The following is a 21,550-nucleotide window of genomic DNA, read 5'->3' as shown; positions in this document are numbered from 1 at the left end:
TATGTTTGTACAGCGCTGCGTATGCCTTGTAGCGCTATAGAAATGCTAAATAGTAGTAGTAGTAGTAGTAATTTCTCACTGACCTTTCCTAACCTTAGCTCGGCCAAGACTTTCAAATAATATGAACCATCTGGCATTCCTTTGCTCTGCTTGCAAGGTAAAAAGCTGATTTTGAAATAGGAATTCAAACACCACTTTTAAACCCCAGATTTTAACAGACTTAACACTTAATATGATTTCTTATATATATAATTATGCCATGGCTGCCTCACTATTTCTGTTGAGCATTGGAGAGCTAGGTTTCTGTGCTGTTCTTACACTATGGGGTCTGTGCTAGTCTCATTGGAATCCTGCAGTTGTAGACCTTAGGCCCAATCACTAGGTGTTCCAGAGACCCTCCTTGGAAACAAAGGACCTGGTTTTCTCAGGATGTCAGTATATGGCACTTGCCACTGAACTGATCATAAATTTGAATCTTCAATAAAAGTTTATCCAGTTATCTGCAAAGCACTCTGTGACTTTCCCATCTTGGCAAGTTTCTGTCTGTCACATGATCCTTTTTTAAACTCATGTCGTCCAGTTTCATTTAATTAAAGAAAAAAAATCTCAGAAAGACACATTTGATAAAGCTGTGGTTTGCTGTTTTTTTTTCTGCAAATTTTTCGAAATATTTTTAAAAATTCCTAGTCAAGTAGGCAAGTTGGAACCAAACCCACCTTTTGCCCACCGCAAGATGGTCGCCAGCTTACCCAGCTGACTGGCAGCTCGAATTACTGAAGTTGCTTTTCTAGTTTCTTCCTACTTCTATTCCGTAACACTGGCAGCTGTTCTACTGACTCATTACCGGCTGCCAGCCTCCTCCTTCCTGCAAGATCATTTAATAAGCTCCTGGCACGCTAGTAAGGCACTACAATTTGTTAGGCTGAAAGTTTATCACATAACCTGATGGCTTTGCCTTCTCCATTCTCAGGTGCTGAGCTGCAAAAGTGGTTTGTCTAGTAGGGATTATAAAAAAAATCTTGTGTCTCAGCTGAGAAAGAAGGATCGGTTCTTTCTTTTTCTTATCGCATTAGACCTTTCTGTGTTCCTCCTCATTCGAGGTAACCGCTTTCTTACTTCCTTTCCTGTGATCAAGCGTGACTCCCTCCTGCTACTCTTCAGTGAATCGGTCTTTCCTCTTCGGCGAGCTTACTGCCATGGCACTGTTACAGTGCCGGGTGCAGTACCTGGATGATTCGGACCCCTTCGTTTGTACAAACTTCCCGGAACCACGAAGACCGCTGGTTTGCAGCTTAGAGGAGAATATTCCCCTGACAGAGCAACTACCAGGGTTACACCAGCTGCTGCAAGCACCGCTCAAGGTAAGTGGATTGTTTTGTAGTTTCCTTGCATTGACTACCAATCTCTCTCGGGTATAGTTATTCTATTCTTGTCTCAGCCTCCCTGCGGGTATGCTTTCTCTAGGGGGAAGGGGGACTAACCCACCATCTCCCTCCGTTCCTGGCATTGTCTGTCCTCCTCATTTCATAGATTTCTTTTTTTATGCGCAAGTATACTAGTGCGGTGTCTATATGAGGGTATAGTGCGGTGTCTATATGAGGGTAGGAACCTGATGATGAACAGTTATACACCACCCTTTTAAATGTAACTTTAGAACCATAAAAGTAGTTAAGCAGAGGGGGGTTCTAGAAGCTGTAAACGCTATTGTCTACTTAGCAGTGGCATGAAGATCAAAATACAAAGCATCAGCTTAATGTAATAACTGCTAGTTGAATTAGTAAAGGCTACAAGTTTTGCTATTTATATGAAAACTAGTGAAAAAGGCCCGTTTCTGAAACTAATGAAACGGGCGCTAGGAAGGTGTTTCCTCAGAGTGTGTATGTCTGAAAGAGTGTGTGTGAGAGTGAGTGTATGAGAGAGTGTGTGAATACCCGAGTGTGTGTGTGTGTGTGTGACAGAGAGAGAGAGTGAGACTGGGTGTGTGTGGGGGGGGGGGGGGGAGGAGGGTCCCCCCTCACTCCCCTCCCCTCCCCTCACTCCCTCCCTCCCAGTTCCAGTGTGGTCCATCCAGTTCCAGGGTTGTTGTCACTCCCCACTTCCCCCCCCTCTTCCATGGTCATCCCTACCTCCCAGTTCCAGGTTTGGTCCCTCCCTACTTCCCAGTGCCTGGTCCCCCACTCCCTCCCTCCAGGTTCCAGCTCCTTCCCTCTCTGTTTGATGATCCTCCCTCCCTCCCTGTTTCTGGATCCTTTCCTCCGTCACAGTTGGAGTGTCCTCTCTCCCTCCCAGTTCCAGAGTTTTCCTTGACTTCTCTGCCTTTTCTCCTGCATTGCCCTGCCATGCATCATTCCCTTTCTGTTCCCATCCATGGCCCTCCCCCTGAGTTCTGCGGTCGCCCTTGCCCCCGAGATTGCCGGTCACGGCCGCCCCCCCCCCACGGCGTCTTACCCCCGTTATAAAGTGCTGCACGCAGCAGGCCAGGCCATCCATGGCCCTGCCCCTGAGATCGGCGGTCACCATTTCCAACCCTGGCGCACCAACCTGTTTCTTGGCCCACAGAAGCTCCGGTCTAGTGCTGCACGCAGTACGCCTTGCCAGCCCAGCAGTTCGTGTCCTTTCGGGTCGTCTTCCCTCCTTGTGTCCCGCCCTCTTGTGACGTAGGTTCCGGAAGGGCGGGACACAGGGAGGGAAGAAGACCCGAAGAGAAGCGATATGAGAGGCAGTGCTGGGTCCGTTGCTTTTTAATGTATTTATAAATGACCTAGAGATGGGAATAACTAGTGAGGTAATTAAATTCGCCGATGACGCAAAATTATTCAGGGTCGTCAAGTCGCAGGAGGAATGTGAACGATTACAGGAGGACCTTGCGAGACTGGGAGAATGGGCGTGCAAGTGGCAGATGAAGTTCAATGTTGACAAGTGCAAAGTGATGCATGTGGGTAAGAGGAACCCGAATTATAGCTACGTCTTGCAAGGTTCCGCGTTAGGAGTTACGGATCAAGAAAGGGATCTGGGTGTCGTCGTCGATGATACGCTGAAACCTTCTGCTCAGTGTGCTGCTGCGGCTAGGAAAGCGAATAGAATGTTGGGTGTTATTAGGAAGGGTATGGAGTCCAGGTGTGCGGATGTTATAATGCCGTTGTATCGCTCCATGGTGCGACCGCACCTGGAGTATTGTGTTCAGTACTGATCTCCGTATCTCAAAAAAGATATAGTAGAATTGGAAAAGGTACAGCGAAGGGCGACGAAAATGATAGTGGGGATGGGACGACTTTCCTATGAAGAGAGGCTGAGAAGGCTAGGGCTTTTCAGCTTGGAGAAGAGACGGCTGAGGGGAGATATGATAGAAGTGTATAAAATAATGAGTGGAATGGATCGGGTGGATGTGAAGCGACTGTTCACGCTATCCAAAAATACTAGGACTAGAGGGCATGAGTTGAAGCTACAGTGTGGTAAATTTAAAACGAATCGGAGAAAATTTTTCTTCACCCAACGTGTAATTAGACTCTGGAATTCGTTGCCGGAGAACGTGGTACGGGCGGTTAGCTTGACGGAGTTTAAAAAGGGGTTAGATAGATTCCTAAAGGACAAGTCCATAGACCGCTATTAAATGGACTTGGAAAAATTCCGCATTTTTAGGTATAACTTGTCTGGAATGTTTTTACGTTTGGGGAGCGTGCCAGGTGCCCTTGACCTGGATTGGCCACTGTCGGTGACAGGATGCTGGGCTAGATGGACCTTTGGTCTTTCCCAGTATGGCACTACTTATGTACTTATGTACTTATGTACAGTGTTCGTTCTTTGGGTGATGTTTTCCGCAGGAAAGCGTGTTGTCCTCAGGTTCGTGCCGGGGAGGGGTCCGGGGGGGGGGCAGTAACGTGAAGGGAGGGGGGTGTTGGAATTGGAGGGAGGGGTGAGTGTTGAAGTCGGTGGGAGGGACGGGAGGGGCGTTGAAGTGGCAGCGTTGGAGGAAGAGAGTGACATCTGTGTGGGTGGGGGCGTGGTCGGGTGGTTCGAGCGATCCCTTCACTGTTACAGATCCGCCCTCGACGTCATAACGTTTGACGCGAGGGCGGGGCAGAGAGACATTGTGAGTGGGATGGCTTCACCACCATGAATCCATGAACCCTTCAGCCTGGGAGTGATGTCAGATGGCTTCAGAATGTTGTCTTCAGAACGTTGAGGGTGCGTTTTATTATATTAGATATCCATTCAAAAGGAATGTTTGCCAGCCTTTTTACTTTTAAGAGAGCCAAATTTCCAAAGGAAACTTTTATTGTTACTGTTACATTAACACCTCGAACAAAATACATTTACCTATCCTGATAATTCTAGCAACTGTGTCTCATCTCCACAAGAATAAACTTAATATGCCCTTAGGGCCGGTAATGGTTTCAGGTTGCCCAAGCAGGCAGTTTAAAGGAAGAAAAAGGAAAGCCATGTTCAAAGCCTTTATTTTGCCCCTGTGCTGCTGGGTCAGTTTTATCTAGGCTTTTCAGCAGCAGGATTAATTTATAAGTGGTCCACTTTTAACTGTGGTCCTGAAAGGCCCATCATGCTCATTTGTGGCTCTGTACACACAGTTATTTCCTCCACAGGTTGGGGTATGGCATATGCCCCCCCCCCCCCAAAAAAAAACCTCAGCCCTGTTCTTTTGTATTGTCCTAGCCTAATTTGTTGAATCTGGAATAAATGAATTCTGCAGGTTTGCTGGATTGGAGAAGATAAACTTTATAGCTTGGCAATTTCTTCCTTCCTATTCTTTTCTGGTCTACAGCTTTGTTGAAAGCAGCCTCTATGTATCTGCATTTGCAACCAGCAGGAGTTTTTGCCCTATTTTATATATCCCTCCAACCCAGTCCAACCATTGATCTGATGATCCTTAATCGGGGGGGGGGGGGGGGGGGGGGGTGTTGCAAACCACATCCCCTCTGGAATCTCGCTGAGATGCATCTTAAATCAGCAACTAGGTGTTCTCATTGTGCATGAGCTGAGCGAGGATCTTCTTTCCTCTAGGGGATGTAAATGCCATTTCTACTACAAAAAATAAAATTAAAAAAAAAAAGACATGACCTGGGAATCTAGGTCTTCATGGTAGTGACCATAGCATCGTTTCAGACCCAGTGGGTTGCTCCAATGTCTATATATTTCTATATATATTAGGGCTTTACTATTTGATTCAGCCCCAAATACATTATTTGTATTCAGCCAAATAGCGATTTATTTTCAAATAAAAATAATCTGGGGCTCTACTGTGCTAAATCCTACTGAAATAAACACGTGATCTATGATTTCATGTTGCTTATTTTATTAATGTTAAAGCTCAATGCCCATTACTCATATTCAGCTGAATAGCGATTTATTTTCGAATAAAAGTAATCCAGGGCTGTACTGTGCTAAATCCTAACGTGATTATCTGTGATTTCACGTTGCTTCTTTTATTAATGTTAAAGCTCAATGCCAATTATTCGTATGTCCAAATAGTAAAATATGCTATTCAATGCAACTTTAGTGTGTGTGTGTATATATATATAATGTGTGGATTTTTTTAATGTAAGAAAATTAACATATATTTGAGATCTGTGAGCAACCTAAAACAGATTTCTTTGAATTGATCTGTTGCAGATTTTTCACAGGCATGCTGAAAAAATCTGACAGATTCCCACCAAAAGTCAGGAAGCTGCAGACTGAGAGCTACCTGGTTTTGGGCACTGGTTTGAAATGTTCATAAATCTTTCCATATTAGAGACCAGTCTGTATGAACCAAACTTCAATAGGCTCAGTGGGAGGTTAAAGGGCTGCAGATGACAGTGCATGATTTTCTGTTGGTCAAGTGAGAGTTGTACACCCGTAGGACTGCCAAAGTTGCAGTGCTTCTATTATAAGTCTCTGTCCTACATCATAACTTAAATTTTCACAATAAGACAGCAAGATTTTTTTCCTAGGGTTAATTGTTCTAAAGAAGTCTTAAGTTGAAATCATGAGTGTACTGGGTTCACCCCGTCTCTGTTTTTCTAGGGTGTTCATTATTGGCACGCACTCTAGCTATAATTCTTGTACAACCACTTTTTTTTTTTTTTTTTTTTGGAGCTGGACCCCAAAATTGCAGTGATTACATATTACACTTATTATATTGAACTTTTTGTCATTTTTATGCTAGCATCTTGTGTTCTTATAATTAATGTGGGGTGAAGGTCCAGTTTGAGTAGGTCTGTAATTCTTTGATAGAAACTTTTCATTACATTTGTATGGTATTTTGTATTTTTTTGTTCTTTGAAGATCAGTAGCATTAACATTGTTGTTTCTCAACAGAAATGTGAGAGAGCAGGTTAAGAGGCTCATTTTCAAAGCACTTAAACTTACAAAGTTCTATTGGTTACTGTTAGAGGTGTATTTTCAAAGCACTTAGACAAGCAAAGTTCCATAGGTTACAGTTAGAGGTGTATTTTCAAAGCAAGTAGACTGTTCTGTTGGCCACCTTTTAGGTGCGAATTTGTACCTGATTTTGCTTGTCCTGTTGATAATTGGTTAGAGGAGTATACAGAATGCTTTCTATGATTGAGAACACCAAAGTGCGATGATGGTTCTGTACTCAGCCAGTCACTTTATTTATGACTGACGTGAACTGAGCATGTTTCAAATCTAAAAATAAAAGTTTGTCATTTTTTATTCAAAAAATCTAAAATATTTTTTCAGTATTAGTTAACACTTTATTCTTATTTAAGTTAAAGTGGTATGCATATAGTCAACAAATTTAGTTTATACCTTATGATTGTGATTTGTCATTAAGAGGTATAAGTGTAAAAAAAAAATCATATATTCCTTATTTCTGTATAGTTTGTGTTATACAAGTTAATTTGGAAAACATGGCCACTGCCAAATGGGACTCCAAATCGGGGTTGTCTGAGGCATGAATTGATATCATCTTCTCAGTTGTTGGATGGATCCGAGGTAGATGGACCCCTAGATTGGTCTGAGATCCAGAAACCTAATAAAGCATTAATATGGTTGGAACTACATTCAGCCACTTTGGTTGAAATTTGTCATGTGCAAAGGATCCCTCGTGGACTCCGATTTGCCAAAGAACCTAGATTCTTGGGCAATATCCAATATGTAGAACAATGGAACAAAGTAATTTCACAATGCTTGCTTGATTTAATGCTTCTCACAGTTGATGCACTACAAGAAGTGATTATAGAACAAACGCAAGAACATGAGGCTAAATTAACACACATGCAGGCATCCATGACCACAATGGAGTATGATAAACAATTCAGGGAGCACACTCAACAGATGGAACAATATAGAAGTGAACAAAGAAAAATTAAAATCCAGTAAATTTCGGAGAGATGAATTAGATTACACTAAGGGTTATGTATATACGTGGATGGACAAATCTAGACATACTAAACGATATAAAAATAACAAATGTGTAACATTTAAATTATCCTTGAGTGATTCATCGGGTGAAGAAGGTAAGGGGCCTGATGACAGGATAGATAAACCTAAGGTTACTGTATCCAATACGGGAGATGGCCTCTCTGATTCTTTTTTATGGATAGGACTGGATGTGCCCGCCCCTCCCTCTTCACAAGTGACAACAATGAAAAACAGCAAACCCAAACGTCAAATCAAACCACGTTGAATCAAGTAATCAATATATCCTCTCATCATCTGACACCAGATGAATTAGCAGTACTGTCTAAGGGAATAACTTTTGTTCCGTCAGTTTATTATGATGCTTTTTGCCACTAGTCTATATTTACATAAATTTATACGCAAATTAAAATTGAGAAACTTCTTTCATGATACCAATATTCAGACGGATCCAATGCAGTTTCTTTTGCAGGGTAAGATACCTTTAGTATGGATCCCTCTGGGTTCTACGGACCCCAATATAGCAGCTTTTGAGAAGCTAGTGTTTTCAGGAACTATCCTAAATGGAATCACATAAACATAGGATGTTTTCTAATTTGACTAAATCATAAAGGTCAGCAGTACATCATTTATAATGCAACACGTCCCTAATTATAAAAAGAGCTGATAAAGGGGGTGCCATTGTCGTCATGGATTATGCAGATTACAACACAGAAGCACATAAGCATCTTAATGACACACGTTTCTATTGCAAACTTCATGACAATCCGACCCAGATTATTCAAGATAAGGTTAGTCAAAGCCTGACTCAGGCCAATCGGGATGGTGTCATCACCACGAAAGAGTATAGATTTCTTTATCAGGTACACCCAAAGATTCCTTACATATATTTTGTGATTTCTTTATCAGGTACACCCAAAGATTCCTTACATATATTTTGTGCTGAAGGTACATAAATCCATTAATAAACCTCCCGGATGACCTATTGTCTTTGGTAGAGGATCTATTATGGGACCATTATCCCAATATGTGGACCATTACCTTAAACTACATGTTCCTTTGGCTAAATCTTATGTCAGAGATTCTCTCCATTTCATCCAAACTTTATATCAGCTTGATTTACATTCAAACAATGAGATTTATTTTAGTCACCATGGACGTCAATGCCCTCTGCACAAACATTCCATTGGATAAAGCATTGATTGTCATTGATGAATATTTGTCTTTGTCTTCCATTTCAGGGCCTAAGTTGACCTTGTTAAATAAAATGACTGAACTTGTCATAAAGAACAATTACTTTAGATTTGAACAGTACTATTTACAAACACAAGGTATAGCGATGGCAGCAACGGTGGCTCCTTCAATCGCTTGCCTTTACAAGACCAAGTTCGAGGAACAGCATGTCTATCAATGCCAATTTCAAGCTAACATTATTATTGGGAAGAGGTACATAGACAACGTGATCATGGCGTGGCAGGGTCCCTTAGAACTATTTAAAATGTTTTTTGATTACCTTAATAACGTAGATCCAGAAATTATATTTTCTACCTCATATGACTCCACACAAGTTAACTTTTTCAATATTAATGTCTCTATAGACACAACTGGTGTATTTTCTACAACATTATATAGGAAAAAGAGTGACAAAAACACTTGACTTAACTACTCAAGTTTTCACCCCAAAAGTTTGCGTAGTAATATCCCTAAGGGGCAATTTCTTAGAATTAAGCAGCTGTGTTCTACTCAGGATCAATATAAAATGCATGCTCAGAATATGCAGCATAGATTTATTGACAAAGGGTATCCCTCAAGGGTTGTTCGGCAAGCATATAAAAGAGCATCTTTCACCAACAGGGATTAGTTATTACTGGATCGCCCGCATGTACAGGATACTTCTCTGTTATGTGTTTTACCCTACTCAACACAGGTTCATCAAGTACGAGCAATTCTTCACAAGTTTTGGCATGTTTTGCAGATACACCCGGAGTTTGCTGATTACCCAAAGTTTGTTTATACGTAGCCGTAACATCTGCAAACTACTGAATAGTCTCAAATCAGTGAATATCTCCCAACCAGGACATCATATATGTGGACATTGCAAATTCTGTAAACATACCATACAAACGGATCATATTAACATACCTGGGTCCAATAAGATGTTTATGTTAAGACAACATACTGACTGTAGAAGCTCAAATGTAATTATATGCCCATGCAATCTATATTACATTGGTCAAACCAAACGTAACATTAAAGTTCGTATTTGTGAACATTTGAGCAATTTAAAACATCTTAGGGAGGAAGCTCCATTAATCTCCCACTGGATTGAACACAACCATACGGAACACGATTTGAAGTTCATTGTTCTTCTACAGATTAATATGCCTAATGGGGGGACAATGTTTCAGATAACATTGATCAGCAAGGAACAGCAATTTATATATACTTGGAACACTGTTTATCCGAAAGGTTTAAATCAAGAACTTGAATGGATATGATGAGTGATATTATTAAAAACACAAGGGTCTACGTGATGAGGTCATCATGCCTCCGCACGGTCATGCGGGCGTGGTTCATTTCTGGTGCTATTTAAACCGATGTTTTTTCTTGTTAAAGTATTCTATACTGATCAATTGTGGTTGCAGTGCCCATTTGGTAAGTGCAAATTATTGCAGTAATACATTTTACATAGTTTTGGTTTGTAAAAGTTATAAAATTCGCGTTCAGCAATATATACAATGTGAGATAATTTGATATTGTGGGTTTCATTAGTTACATTTGTTAAATTTGATTTAAAGAGCTGTATAGTTTTTTAAAGTTGTAGTCCTCTATATATGGTTTATAGTTACTTCCTTCTGAAGAAGATTTATTGAAACTCAGCTGATCTGGGTAACAAGATGATTATGCAACAGCGCGTACCAGCAGACTGAGTCGAGGACTAATAGTTTGGGATGTTAGGATTTTCACTGTTTGACACTATTTTTTCATGTAATTTTGATTCTGTGACATCATCTTGAAGTACACTCTGGACTGAGCTAGGAACCGCCCCCAACACTTTGACAAGCTACAAACATTTGCAGATGAATAATCAATTTCTGAAGAATTGATTTATAAGACCCTTGTGCTTTAAAGCGGAGGACAGCACTTTTTTGCCATCAGTGGAATTCCTTTTGGTGGTCTTCCATCATTGCAGTAAAGTAACGATTCATTATAGGTTAAATATCTGATTGTGACACCATTGGTTTAGAGGACAGCACTTTTTTGCCATCAGTGGAATTCCTTTTGGTGGTCTTCCATCATTGCAGTAAAGTAACGATTCATTATAGGTTAAATATCTGATTGTGACACCATTGGTTTAGATATGGTTATTCCATCATCAGCTTACAACATCGACATATATATAATTGATGTTCTGTTGGCCACCTCTAGGTGCGAATTTGTACCTGATTTTGCTTGTCCTATTGATAATTGGTTAGAGGAGTATACAGAATGCTTTCTATGATTGAGAACACCAAAGTGCGATGATGGTTTTGTACTCAGCCAGTCACTTTATTTATGACTGACATGTGAACTGAGCATGTTTCAAATCTAAAAATAAAAATTTGTCGTCATTTTTTATTCAAAAAATCTAAAATATTTTTTCAGTATTAGTATACACTTTATTCTTATTTAAGTTAAAGTGATATGCATATAGTCAACAAATTAGTTTATACCTTATGATTGTGATTAATGACTAAGCCACAAGGTGCCCTAAAAGACCAGAGGACTACTGGAGGAATAAAGGAATGACCCCTCCCCACTTACTCCCTCAATGTTCGCTGACCCTCTCCCTCCTCCCAAAGATATGAAAGAAACAGTACATACCAGCATCAGATGTTATGGCCATTCCTATTAGAGCAGCAAGCAGGTCCCTGGAGTAGTCAAGTGGTCAGTGCAGTGCACTGTGGAGAAGGGGACCAGGCCCATGGTCTGCTCTGTTATACGTGTGGTGGAATGTCAGCCTTGTAAAACCCAACAAAAACCTACCTTACCCACATATGTGACACCTGCAGCCATAAGGGCTTTTGTAGTGGTGTATAACTGGGTACTGGAGGGCTTACCATACAATGTGAGGGTGAGGTGTGTACCTGGGAGCTTTTATGTGAAGTCCATTGCAGCGCCTCTGCCGAGATTTCTGTGTGACCAATCTACTAAGAATGCTACATAAGAATGGCCGTACTGGGTCAGACCAGTGCTCTATCTAGCCCAGTATCCTGCTCCTTCTATATCCCAATGGCTTGATTTTGTGCGTTTTTCACATAGACTTTTTTTTTTTGAAAACTGACCAAAAGATAAACGCACAGAGCACAAAACATCTAGCAAATGGCTATTAAAAAAAAAAGATGTTTGCTGTACCAAAAATCACTATATTCGCCACTTGGATTCTAGATGTTTTGAGTAAAACGTCAAAAATCGGACATGTCGTATCGAAAATGTCCCTCCATATAACTAAGTCTAAGTGATTCAAAAATACGCCTCTAAGTAATACAACAGCATTTGATTTTCTGCTGTTCATCTGTGAAAAAGGCGCAGTATGAAATAGTAGGCAACATTTCATGTAACGCTGATTTTTAGAAAAAGGTTCCAGAGGAGACCTGGGAACTTATAGACCGGTGAGTCTGACGTCAGTGCGGGGCAAAATGGTAGAGATTATTATTATTAAGAACAAAATTACAGAGCATATTCAAAAGCATGGATTAATGAGACAAACATGGATTTAGTGAAGGGAAATCTTGCCTCACCAATCTACTACATTTCTTTGAAGGGGTGAACAAACATGTGGATAAAGGGGAGCTGGTTGATATTGTGTATCTGGGTTTTCAGAAGGTGTTTAACAAAGTACCGCATGAAAGACTCCAGAGGAAATTGGAGAGTCATGGGATAGGAGGTAGTGTTCTATTGTGGATTAAAAACTGGTTAAAAAGATAGAAAACAGAGAGTAGGGTTAAATGGTCAGTATTCTCAATGGAGAAGGGTAGTTAGTGGCAGTGGCATAGGAAGGGGGGGGGGGGGTGGGGCGGTCCGTCCCGGGTGCATGCTGCTGGGGGGTGTCGACACCTCGCTGGTTCCTTGCTCTCTCTGCCCCGGAACAGGTTACTTCCTTCCTGTTCCGGGGCAGAGAGAGCAGGGAACCAGCGAGGCGCCGACACCCCCCAGTGGCGTGCACTCGGCGGATTGACTCTCCCCCCCCCCGCCCTCCCCTCACCGCCTTCCAGGTATGTTCTCAGGGGGGGGAGGGGGTGCGCTCCGGGGGGGGGGGTGCGCAGCGGCGACCCGCCCCGGGTGTCAGCTGCCCTCGCGACACCACTGGTTAGTGGGGTCCCCCAGGGCTCTGTGCTGGGACCGCTGCTTTTTAACATATTTATAAATGACCTAGAGATGGGAGTCACTAGTGAGGTAATTAAATTTGCTGATGACACAGTTATTCAAAGTCATTAAATCGCGGGAGGATTGTGAAAAATTACAAGAGGACCTTACGAGACTGGGTGTCTAAATGGCAGATGACGTTTAATGTGAGCAAGTGCAAAGTGATGCATGTGGGAAAGAGGAACCCGAATCATGGCTACTTCATGCAAGGTTCCACGTTAGGAGTCACAGACCAAGAAAGGGGTCTAGGTGTTGTCGTCGATGATACATTGAAACCTTCTGCTCCGTGTGCTGCTGCGGCTAAGAAAGCAAATAGAATGTTGGGTATTAGGAAAGGAATGGAAAACAAAAATGAGGATGTTTTAATGCCGTTGTATCGCTCCATGGTGTTACCGCACCTTGAATATTGTGTTCAATTCTGGTCGCCGCATCTGAAAAAAGATATAGTGGAATTAGAAAAGGTGCAGAGAAGGGTGACAAAAATGATAAAGGTGATGGGACGACTTCCCTATGAGGAAAGGCTAAAGCGGCTAGGGCTCTTCAGCTTGGAGAAAAGGCAGCTGAGGGATGATATGATAGAGGTCTATAAAATAATGAGTGGAGTTGAGCGGGTAGATGTGAAGCATCTGTTCATGCTTTCCAAAAATACTAGGACTAGGGGGCATGCGATGAAGCTACAATGTAGTAAATTTAACACGAATCGGATAAAACATTTCTTCACTCAAAGTGTAATTAAACTCTGGAATTCGTTGCCAAAGAATGTGGTAAAGGCGGTTAGCTTAGCGGAGTTTAAAAAAGGTTTGGACGGCTTCCTAAAGGAAAAGTCCATAGACCGTTATTAAATGGACTTGGGGAAATCCACTGTTTCTGGGATAAGCAGTATAAAATAATTTGTACATTTTTGGGATCTTGCCGGGTATCTGTGACCTGGCTTGGCCACTGTTGGAAACAGGATGCTGGGCTCGATGGACCTTTGGTCTTTCCCAGTATGGCAATACTTATGTACTTATTTATAATACAGTGCTTATAAACACTGTCAAATATAATTGAATGTAGAGGAAAAATAATTAGGTAGTCTGCTTCTATCTCTAGCAGTCAACTGGCCATGTTTTAAGCAAGCATGTTATGTGCCTCTTTCAATTCAATTCAACTCACATTATTAGCTTACAATGGCTTTGGGCCCTGAACACACTATTGGACTGTGCAGCAAGTGAGATCTAAATGAAGTCGACAGCCTTGCCCTACAATTGTCACATGGAACTAACAGATGAAACTAGCATTGATGGAATGCAACTTCTGGACAACTGACCAACCTGGCAAAGTGAGAACCCAAGAAAATGAAACTGGAATACTATGGAAGTTTGAAATGAAGAGGTCTTGCTGGTAGAGTCAAAGAGAAGGAGCAACATCCCAAGTGAGGGAGTGGGCTTCATGATAGCACATCGGACAAAACGTAGAACAAGAAGAAACAGTGAATAAACTAGATAAGGGGTTTCAAGCATGGAGGAAAGAGTCACTTTCATAAACTGTACACAAGAAAGGGGAATCCCAAATTTGAAAGATGTAGGGAGCCTACAAGTGATTTGACACAAAGCCAGGAAGGCTGTGATATGTTTGTGGGATATGGTGCTTTCATATCATTTATCAATTCTGGAGCAATAAAGCTACATGACACTGAATGAAGGATATCATTCCACACTGAAGAACACTAGCAACATCAGCTTAGTTGAGTAATAGCAGACAGGACAATTATGCTGATGGCTAAGAAAGGCACAGTCTAAACTTAGTAACAGTGGAATTCTAAATTTGTTGCCAAAAAACCCCCTACCTATACTGAGGAATAAGCATTATTACAGTCAATACTGCAATTGAGAGCAAGAGAAAAAAAATTTGAGGTCCTTTTTATGAAGCTGCGCTAGAAATTGGCCAGTGCTGCAATAACATGTGGTTTTGCTGCATGCTCTGGCCACTTTCTAGTGTGGCTGAAAAATGGCCACGGTCAGGTGTATTTTTTTTTTTTTTTTAATACGGCCATTCCCTAATTTCCCCATTAGCATGTGGCCATTGCAACCACCTATTTAGGAGGTGGTAAGGGCTCTTGCACTACTGCTGAGGTAATCAGATAACACACAGTAATGTGCCTGCGCTACCCAATTAGTGTAGGCACGCCTACTCTCCACCCCCCAGACATGTTTCCCCACTGCAAAAAAAAAACAATTTTCACCATGGGAGTAGTGTGCGTTGTTGGTCGTACTACTGCGGGATGCCGCAGTGTGTCCTGCAGCAGTGCCCGTTTACTGCATGGTAGGCCTTCCATGTAATAATAAAAGGGCCCCTTGGTCTGCAATGTTTGTCTGTCTACATTTTTGTTAAAGGTTGAAACATACTTACTGAGGCGGAGAGGCAAGAGTGCCTGTTCTTCCTTAAGCTGACCACCTCAACTGTGCTTTGTATCATATATATTAAAGAGAGAAAACTGTGACATTTTCCTTGCTAATCAGACTACAGAAATGTAGCCATGTATCTTCTTTCCCAAGTTATTTCCTCATTCAACCAGAAATAAATTTAAAGAAACTTGGACAGGTTAGAGAAGAACTTCATTTCTAGTGCTCTTGAAGGGCAGTACTGCAAACTAGGCCCTAACTTTGAAACACCTATTGCATGCATGATAGGCATCAGAATGGGGGGAGGGGAGCCACAGGTGCTATAACACCACTTTCTCTATCACAAAGTGTTTAACTTCCATCCCTCAGGGCTGCGACATAACAGGATTACAGAAGACACATCATGGCCAGCTGGCACGGGGCTTTGAGCGTCCAGTGTCTTCTGTAACACTGATTGTAGCATTGCTGCCCTAGGGGAAGGGGAAGATGCTGAACACCTTCCGGGAAGGGAAAAGGTGAAGGAAGGAGAGAGATGCTGGGAGACTTGGGGAGAGGAGAACATGAGAGGGTGATGCTGGAATATGAAATGGTACGAAAGGGAGATACTGGGACTGGTGATGAGGGCAGATCTGGGGCTCCACCAACCAAAAATGCTTTCTGCTGCCCCTGGCATGCATAGATATTTAGAATATTAGCACTTGAGCGTGCATGCACATACACACATACCCACGTAAGTGCTAGCAGGGTACCTAAGCAAATTCCCACTTAGAGTATATTTGCAAGGGGGGGGGGGGGGGCGGGACATAGGCAGGGCTCCCACTTGCATAATTTATGGAATACTGTATGCTCCTAATCTAATTTAATCTGAAATTATGCACAAGTCCCAGCGTGAGGTTCAATGCGGTTTGCAACAAAGAACTCAGAACAGTAAGGGGAACTGCAAAATCAAAAATAGAACAATCAGAATTTGTCAAATAAAAATGTCTTCAGTTTTTTTACACAACTGAATAGAATTAAACTTGGATCGAATATTGAAAGGTAGTGCATTCCAAATCATAATAGCCTGAAAAGAGAACATAGCTTCAAAATGACATTTCCATCGAAGACAAGAAAATGAAGGAAGTTTTAATATAAAGTAATTCTGAAAAAGATGAAATTAACAATTCTGAGGTACTACCATATAAAATATGAAAAATTAAGCAAACAACTTAAAAAATAATACGAGCTCTAATAGGAAGCCAGTGTGACTTCCTAGCATATTGAGAGAGTCATTTTTTTCCACCAAAAAAACCAAAAGCACAGCAGCATTTTGTATCATCTGCAATTTAATTTGGCACTCACACCAACATAAAGGAAATTACAGTAATCCAAGTGAGACAATATCATAATATTGACCAATACTGAAAAATGTGCCTTGGGAAAATAGTGTCTAAGCAGTTGCAATTGTCTCATATGGGAAAATGTTCACCTCTATAAATTTTTTTTTACTTGAGATTCATAAACAAGCAAAGAGTCTAGTATTAACACCTAAAACACCTGACACATTTGCCTGCATTTACACCAACTCTGGGGCTAGAGTAACTGCAGGTGCCTAAATGTTAGGCATGCTGATACTGGGTTAAGCTAGTATTCTGTAATGCAACCTGGGCACCTAGGTTCCATTATGGAATAGGCTTCTACCACATAGCCTCAGGGCATCTGAATGGATGCACCCACTTAAAGAATTTTCCACCTTTTATACTAAAAACTAAGAAGTTGGTTAGCATGGCTTACCTTGTCCAGGCAGTTTGAGGAGGGAGAAAGAGGGACAACATGGGTGGCAGGGGAGGAAGAAAATCCCCCTATACAGATCACTCTTTTCTTAAAACACATAATCTTCCTGTTATGAAGCTGAATGTACAGAGAATAAGGGCTTTTGGTTTTTCATAGAAATAAGTCACAATAGCCTAACTGGAAGTATGAAAGTCTGATCAAAAAGGCACTCAAAAGAAAATTCACTCAAAAGTAAGAAACAAGGAAAAATTGCAACAGAATACAATGAATAGGAAATGTTTCTCCTTTGTCTGCTATAACTACCCCCTGTGGGATCTGTTTCTCCCTTTTGCTGGCCTAATGACAACATATCCAACTAAGTTAGGGATCCTGTGCTGACTTCTACTTCTGAGGTGCATATTCTATCCAAACTTATGAGTAGGGTGCTGAGAAAGCAACATTGCTTACCTGTAGCAGGTGTCTTCTGTAGACAGGAAGATTGATAAGGCACACAAGTGGGTAACATCATCAGATGTCACTGGGATGGAATTGCTCTCCTAGTTCTCAAATCTTTAGTACAGTAGATTCCAGTTAATTGGGACACATCAGGAATAGAATACTTTGTTTCAATTAAGTGGCTGCCCCATCTAAAAACCAACCTCTTCAAAAAAGCCTACCCCAACGACCCCACGTAACCCTCTTCACCTACCAACACAGCATGACTATGATCGAACAGGACATCACGCAATCTTCATCCATTCCAACCCTCCACTTATACCTCATACCATCACTATATGTATTTGTTATCCAACGACTGGGCAAACGCCTTTGACAGAACTATGTAAGCCACATTGAACCTGCAAATAGGTGGGAAAATGTGGGGTACAAATGCAACAAATAAATCTGAATGTACATAAGACAAAAGATAAGCATTCCATTTATTGACTAACAAAAATAGTGCTGACTTTAGATGAGTAGAAACAATTGGTGCAAATCACAGAAAAATATTTGAGGAATAGATTTGAGTGTACCTTGCTGTGTTCTCTTCATTGACTGTAGCTGATCAAAATCAGCGCAGGTTTCTAGTACACATATAGGAGTCTGGTATCTCCTAGGCATATTTGTTAGTCATGATTGGAGAGATCTAAATTTTTAAATGGAAAAAATCACAGCATGCATCACAAATGTAGTCGCTGTAAGAACAAGTGCAATTGTAGCAAGATGTCCATTTTATACTGACTAAGTGACCTATTGATGTAGGGATCACAAATGTGTCATATGGCAGGTAGTGCCCCAATTAAACTGCAAATGTCCCAAATAAGTGAAACACATTCTGGCTATATTCTTGGTTTGTTTTTGGTTTGTTTTTTTTGTTCTCCAGGATTTGCCCTGAATAAATGGCTGTCCAATTAACCTGAATCCACTGTATAAAATTCTGAGCATGCATAACCCTTCTGGTATGTAGTGATCTCCTCAGTTACAAAACTCAAACAAGTGAGAAGTCTTGGAACTGTGTGCCTTATCGCTTACCTGTAAACGGATGTTATCTGTAGACAGCATAACCAGTGTTGCTTATTTTTCTCCCGCCCCCCCCCCCCCCCATCAACAAGCGGGATTGAGTCGGGCACCAGTTATGCCCAAGCAAGAGGACTTCTCTGTTTCATATTGTCTCAGTCTTTGATCAGCCTGCATAATGGATTGTGAGGATTATTAGATGATAGGATAGATAAGCAATGACCAGTTGATCAAAGGGACTGTCATTTGCTAATGCTTACTTCAGGTAATGCTATATGTTAATGTGTAAATGGAGCTCACCTAGCTGCTTTACAGATAGACCTGGTATAATTAAGGTGCTTTTTTCTTGGCTGAATTGTATATATGAGATCTAATGTTGTGAGTGATCACAGAAGGATGCTGGGCTCCTTCTGGACAGGTTGAGTCATATACATGCAGAAGCCAATGAAACTGAACAGGGGGAAAGAAGAGGTCAGTATGTAGTTGGAGCTATGCAGATACCTTTGTCAAAACCAATGCAGGGTAGGTGGAGGGAGCTCGAAGAAAAATTGAAATGTTGCTACTACTACTACTACTTAGCATTTCTATAGCGCTGCCAGGGTTACGCAGCGCTTTACAAGTTTAAACATGGGGAAGGACGGTCCCTGCTCAAGAGAGCTTACAATCTAAAGGTAACAAACTATGTAGTCAGTGTAGGTATCATGAATGGGGAAGGTGGTTAGGCGCCAAAAGCAAGGGAGAAGAGATGGACTTTGAGTAAGGACTTGAAAATGGGCAGGGAGGGCGCATGGCATATGGGCTCGGGAAGTCTGTTCCAGGCAGAAGGGGCGCAGTCTGGAGTTAGCGGTGGTGGAGAAGGGTACAGATAGGAGTGATTTGTTCTGAGAGTGGAGGTTACGGGTGGGAACATACGGGGAGAGGAGGGTAGAGAGGTAATGGGGGGCTGCAGATTGAGTGCACTTGAAGGTCAATAGAAGAAGCTTGAACTGTATACGGTAGCGGATCAGGAGCCAGTGAAGCGACTTGAGGAGAGGGGTGATATGAGAGTATCGGTTCATGCGGTAGATAAGACGTGCGGCGGAATTTTGGACAGATTGAAGGGGGGATAGGTGGCTAAGCGGGAGGCCAGTGAGGAGAAGGTTGCAATAGTCAAGACGAGAGGTAATGAGCGAGTGGACGAGGGTTCGGGTGGTCTGTTCAGAGAGGAATGGGCGAATTTTGCTAATATTAAAGAGGAAGAAGCGACAGGTCTTAGCTGTCTGCTGGAAATGGGCAGAGAAGGAGAGGGAGGAGTAAAAAATGACTCCAAAATTGCGGGCTGAAGAGACGGGGAGGATGAGGGCATTGTCAACAGAGACGGAAAGTGGGGGAAGAGGAGAAGAGGGTTTGGGTGGAAAGACAAGGAGCTCAGTCTTTGCCATGTTCAGTTTCAGATGCCAGTTGGACATCCAGGCAGCGATGTCTGAGAGGCAGGCCGAAACTTTAGCCTGGGTTTCGACTGTGATGTCTGGAGTGGAGAGGTAAAGCTGGATGTCATCAGCATAGAGATGGTACTGGAAACCATGTGATGAGATCAGCGAGCCCAGGGAAGAGGTGTATATCGAGAAAAGAAGCGGTCCAAGGACAGATACTTGAGGAACCCCAACAGAGAGTGGGACGGGGGTGGAAGAAGAGCCATTAGAAAATACTCTGAAGATGCGTTGGGAAAGATACGAAGAGAACCAGGAGAGGACGGAGCCCTGGAACCCGAATGAGGACAGTGTGTCAAGAAGTAAATTATGATTGACGGTGTCAAAGGCGGCAGATAGGTCGAGGAGGATGAGGATGGAGTAGTGACCTTTGGATTTGGCAAGGAACAGGCCATTGCAGACTTTAGAGAGTGCTGTTTCTGTCGAGTGTAGTGGGCGAAAGCCGGATTGAAGCGGATCGAGGACAGCCTGAGAGGAGAGGAAATCAAGGCAGCGGCTGTGGACAGCGCGTTCAAGTAATTTGGAGAGGAAGGGTAGGAGAGTGATGGGACGGTAGTTGGAGGGACAGGTGGGGTCAAGTGATGGTTTTTTGAGAAGTGGTGTGACTACAGCGTGCTTGAAGGTGTCAGGGACAGTAGCAGTGGAGAGAGAGAGGTTGAGGATGTGACAGATTGAGGGGTTAACTGTAGGAGAGATGTTGGTAAGCAGATTGGTGGGAATGGGATCAGAGGAACAGGTGGTGCACTTAGAGGAAGAAAGAAGGCGAGCAGTTTCCTCTTCGGTGATCTCAGGGAAGGAGGAGAAGGAGGCCAGGTTAGGTTGGTTGAGGGAGTGGGTTAAGAAGTCACAGGGAGGAGAAGGCCTGGAAGTGAATTCAAGGTTTATTTTCTGCACTTTATCGCGGAAGTAGTCAGCAAGTGTTTGACGAGAGAGTGAGGGGGTGGGTGGGAGCGGAGGGCACTTTAAGTAGGGAGTTGAGGGTGGCGAAGAGGCGACGAGGGTTGGAGCCAAGAGAATTGGTTAATTGAGAATAATATTCCTGTTTGGCAAGGAATAGGGAGGACTGGAAGGAGGATAGCATGAATTTGTAATGGGTGAAGTCTGACAGGGTGCGAGATTTCCTCCAGAGTCGTTCAGCAGATCGGGTGCAGGAGCGAAGGTAACGGATGCAAGGGGTTAACCAGGACTGAGGATTAATGCTCTTAGTGGGGCAAGAGACAGATGGTGCTAGGGTATCCAGAGCAGTGGAGAGAATTTCATTGTAGGTAGAGACAGCCGTGTCGACAGATTCAGAAGACGAGATGGAAGGGAAGAGATTGGAGATGTGAGAGGATAGGGTAGGGGGGTCGACAGCTTGGAGATTCCTGAAGGCAGTGGTTATAGTTGGGCGAGGTTGAGGGGGAGGGTGATGAAGTGTGAGGGTGATTAGGTGATGATCTGAGATAGGAAGGACTGAGGTGTAGAAATTGGAGGGTGAGCAGGAGGAGAAGAGAACGAGGTCGAGACAATGGCCATTACGGTGAGTAGGGGTGGTAGAGCATAGTTGGAGGTTAAAGGAGGATGTCAGAGTGAGGAATTTAGAAGCCTAGGCGTTGGAAGGGTTGTCAACATGAATGTTAAAATCACCAAGAATGAGGGATGGAGATG

General features: G+C 42.5%; 1 protein-coding gene across 1 annotated transcript in view; it reads left to right on the top strand.

The window, feature by feature from the left end:
* The first annotated feature begins 831 nt into the window (after positions 1–831).
* The window catches only part of FHOD1 (formin homology 2 domain containing 1), a 586,414-nt gene continuing 565,695 nt past the window's right edge, over positions 832–21,550 (top strand). The window contains exon 1 of the mRNA XM_030203753.1: positions 832–1,361. Coding sequence (XP_030059613.1) covers positions 1,197–1,361 — 165 coding nt within the window. The 5' untranslated portion in view covers positions 832–1,196. The remainder of the gene's footprint in view (positions 1,362–21,550) is intronic.

This window comes from Microcaecilia unicolor, chromosome 5, assembly GCF_901765095.1.
Source record: "Microcaecilia unicolor chromosome 5, aMicUni1.1, whole genome shotgun sequence".
Lineage (NCBI taxonomy): Eukaryota > Metazoa > Chordata > Amphibia > Gymnophiona > Siphonopidae > Microcaecilia > Microcaecilia unicolor.
This window is presented reverse-complemented; position numbering and strand designations above follow the sequence as displayed.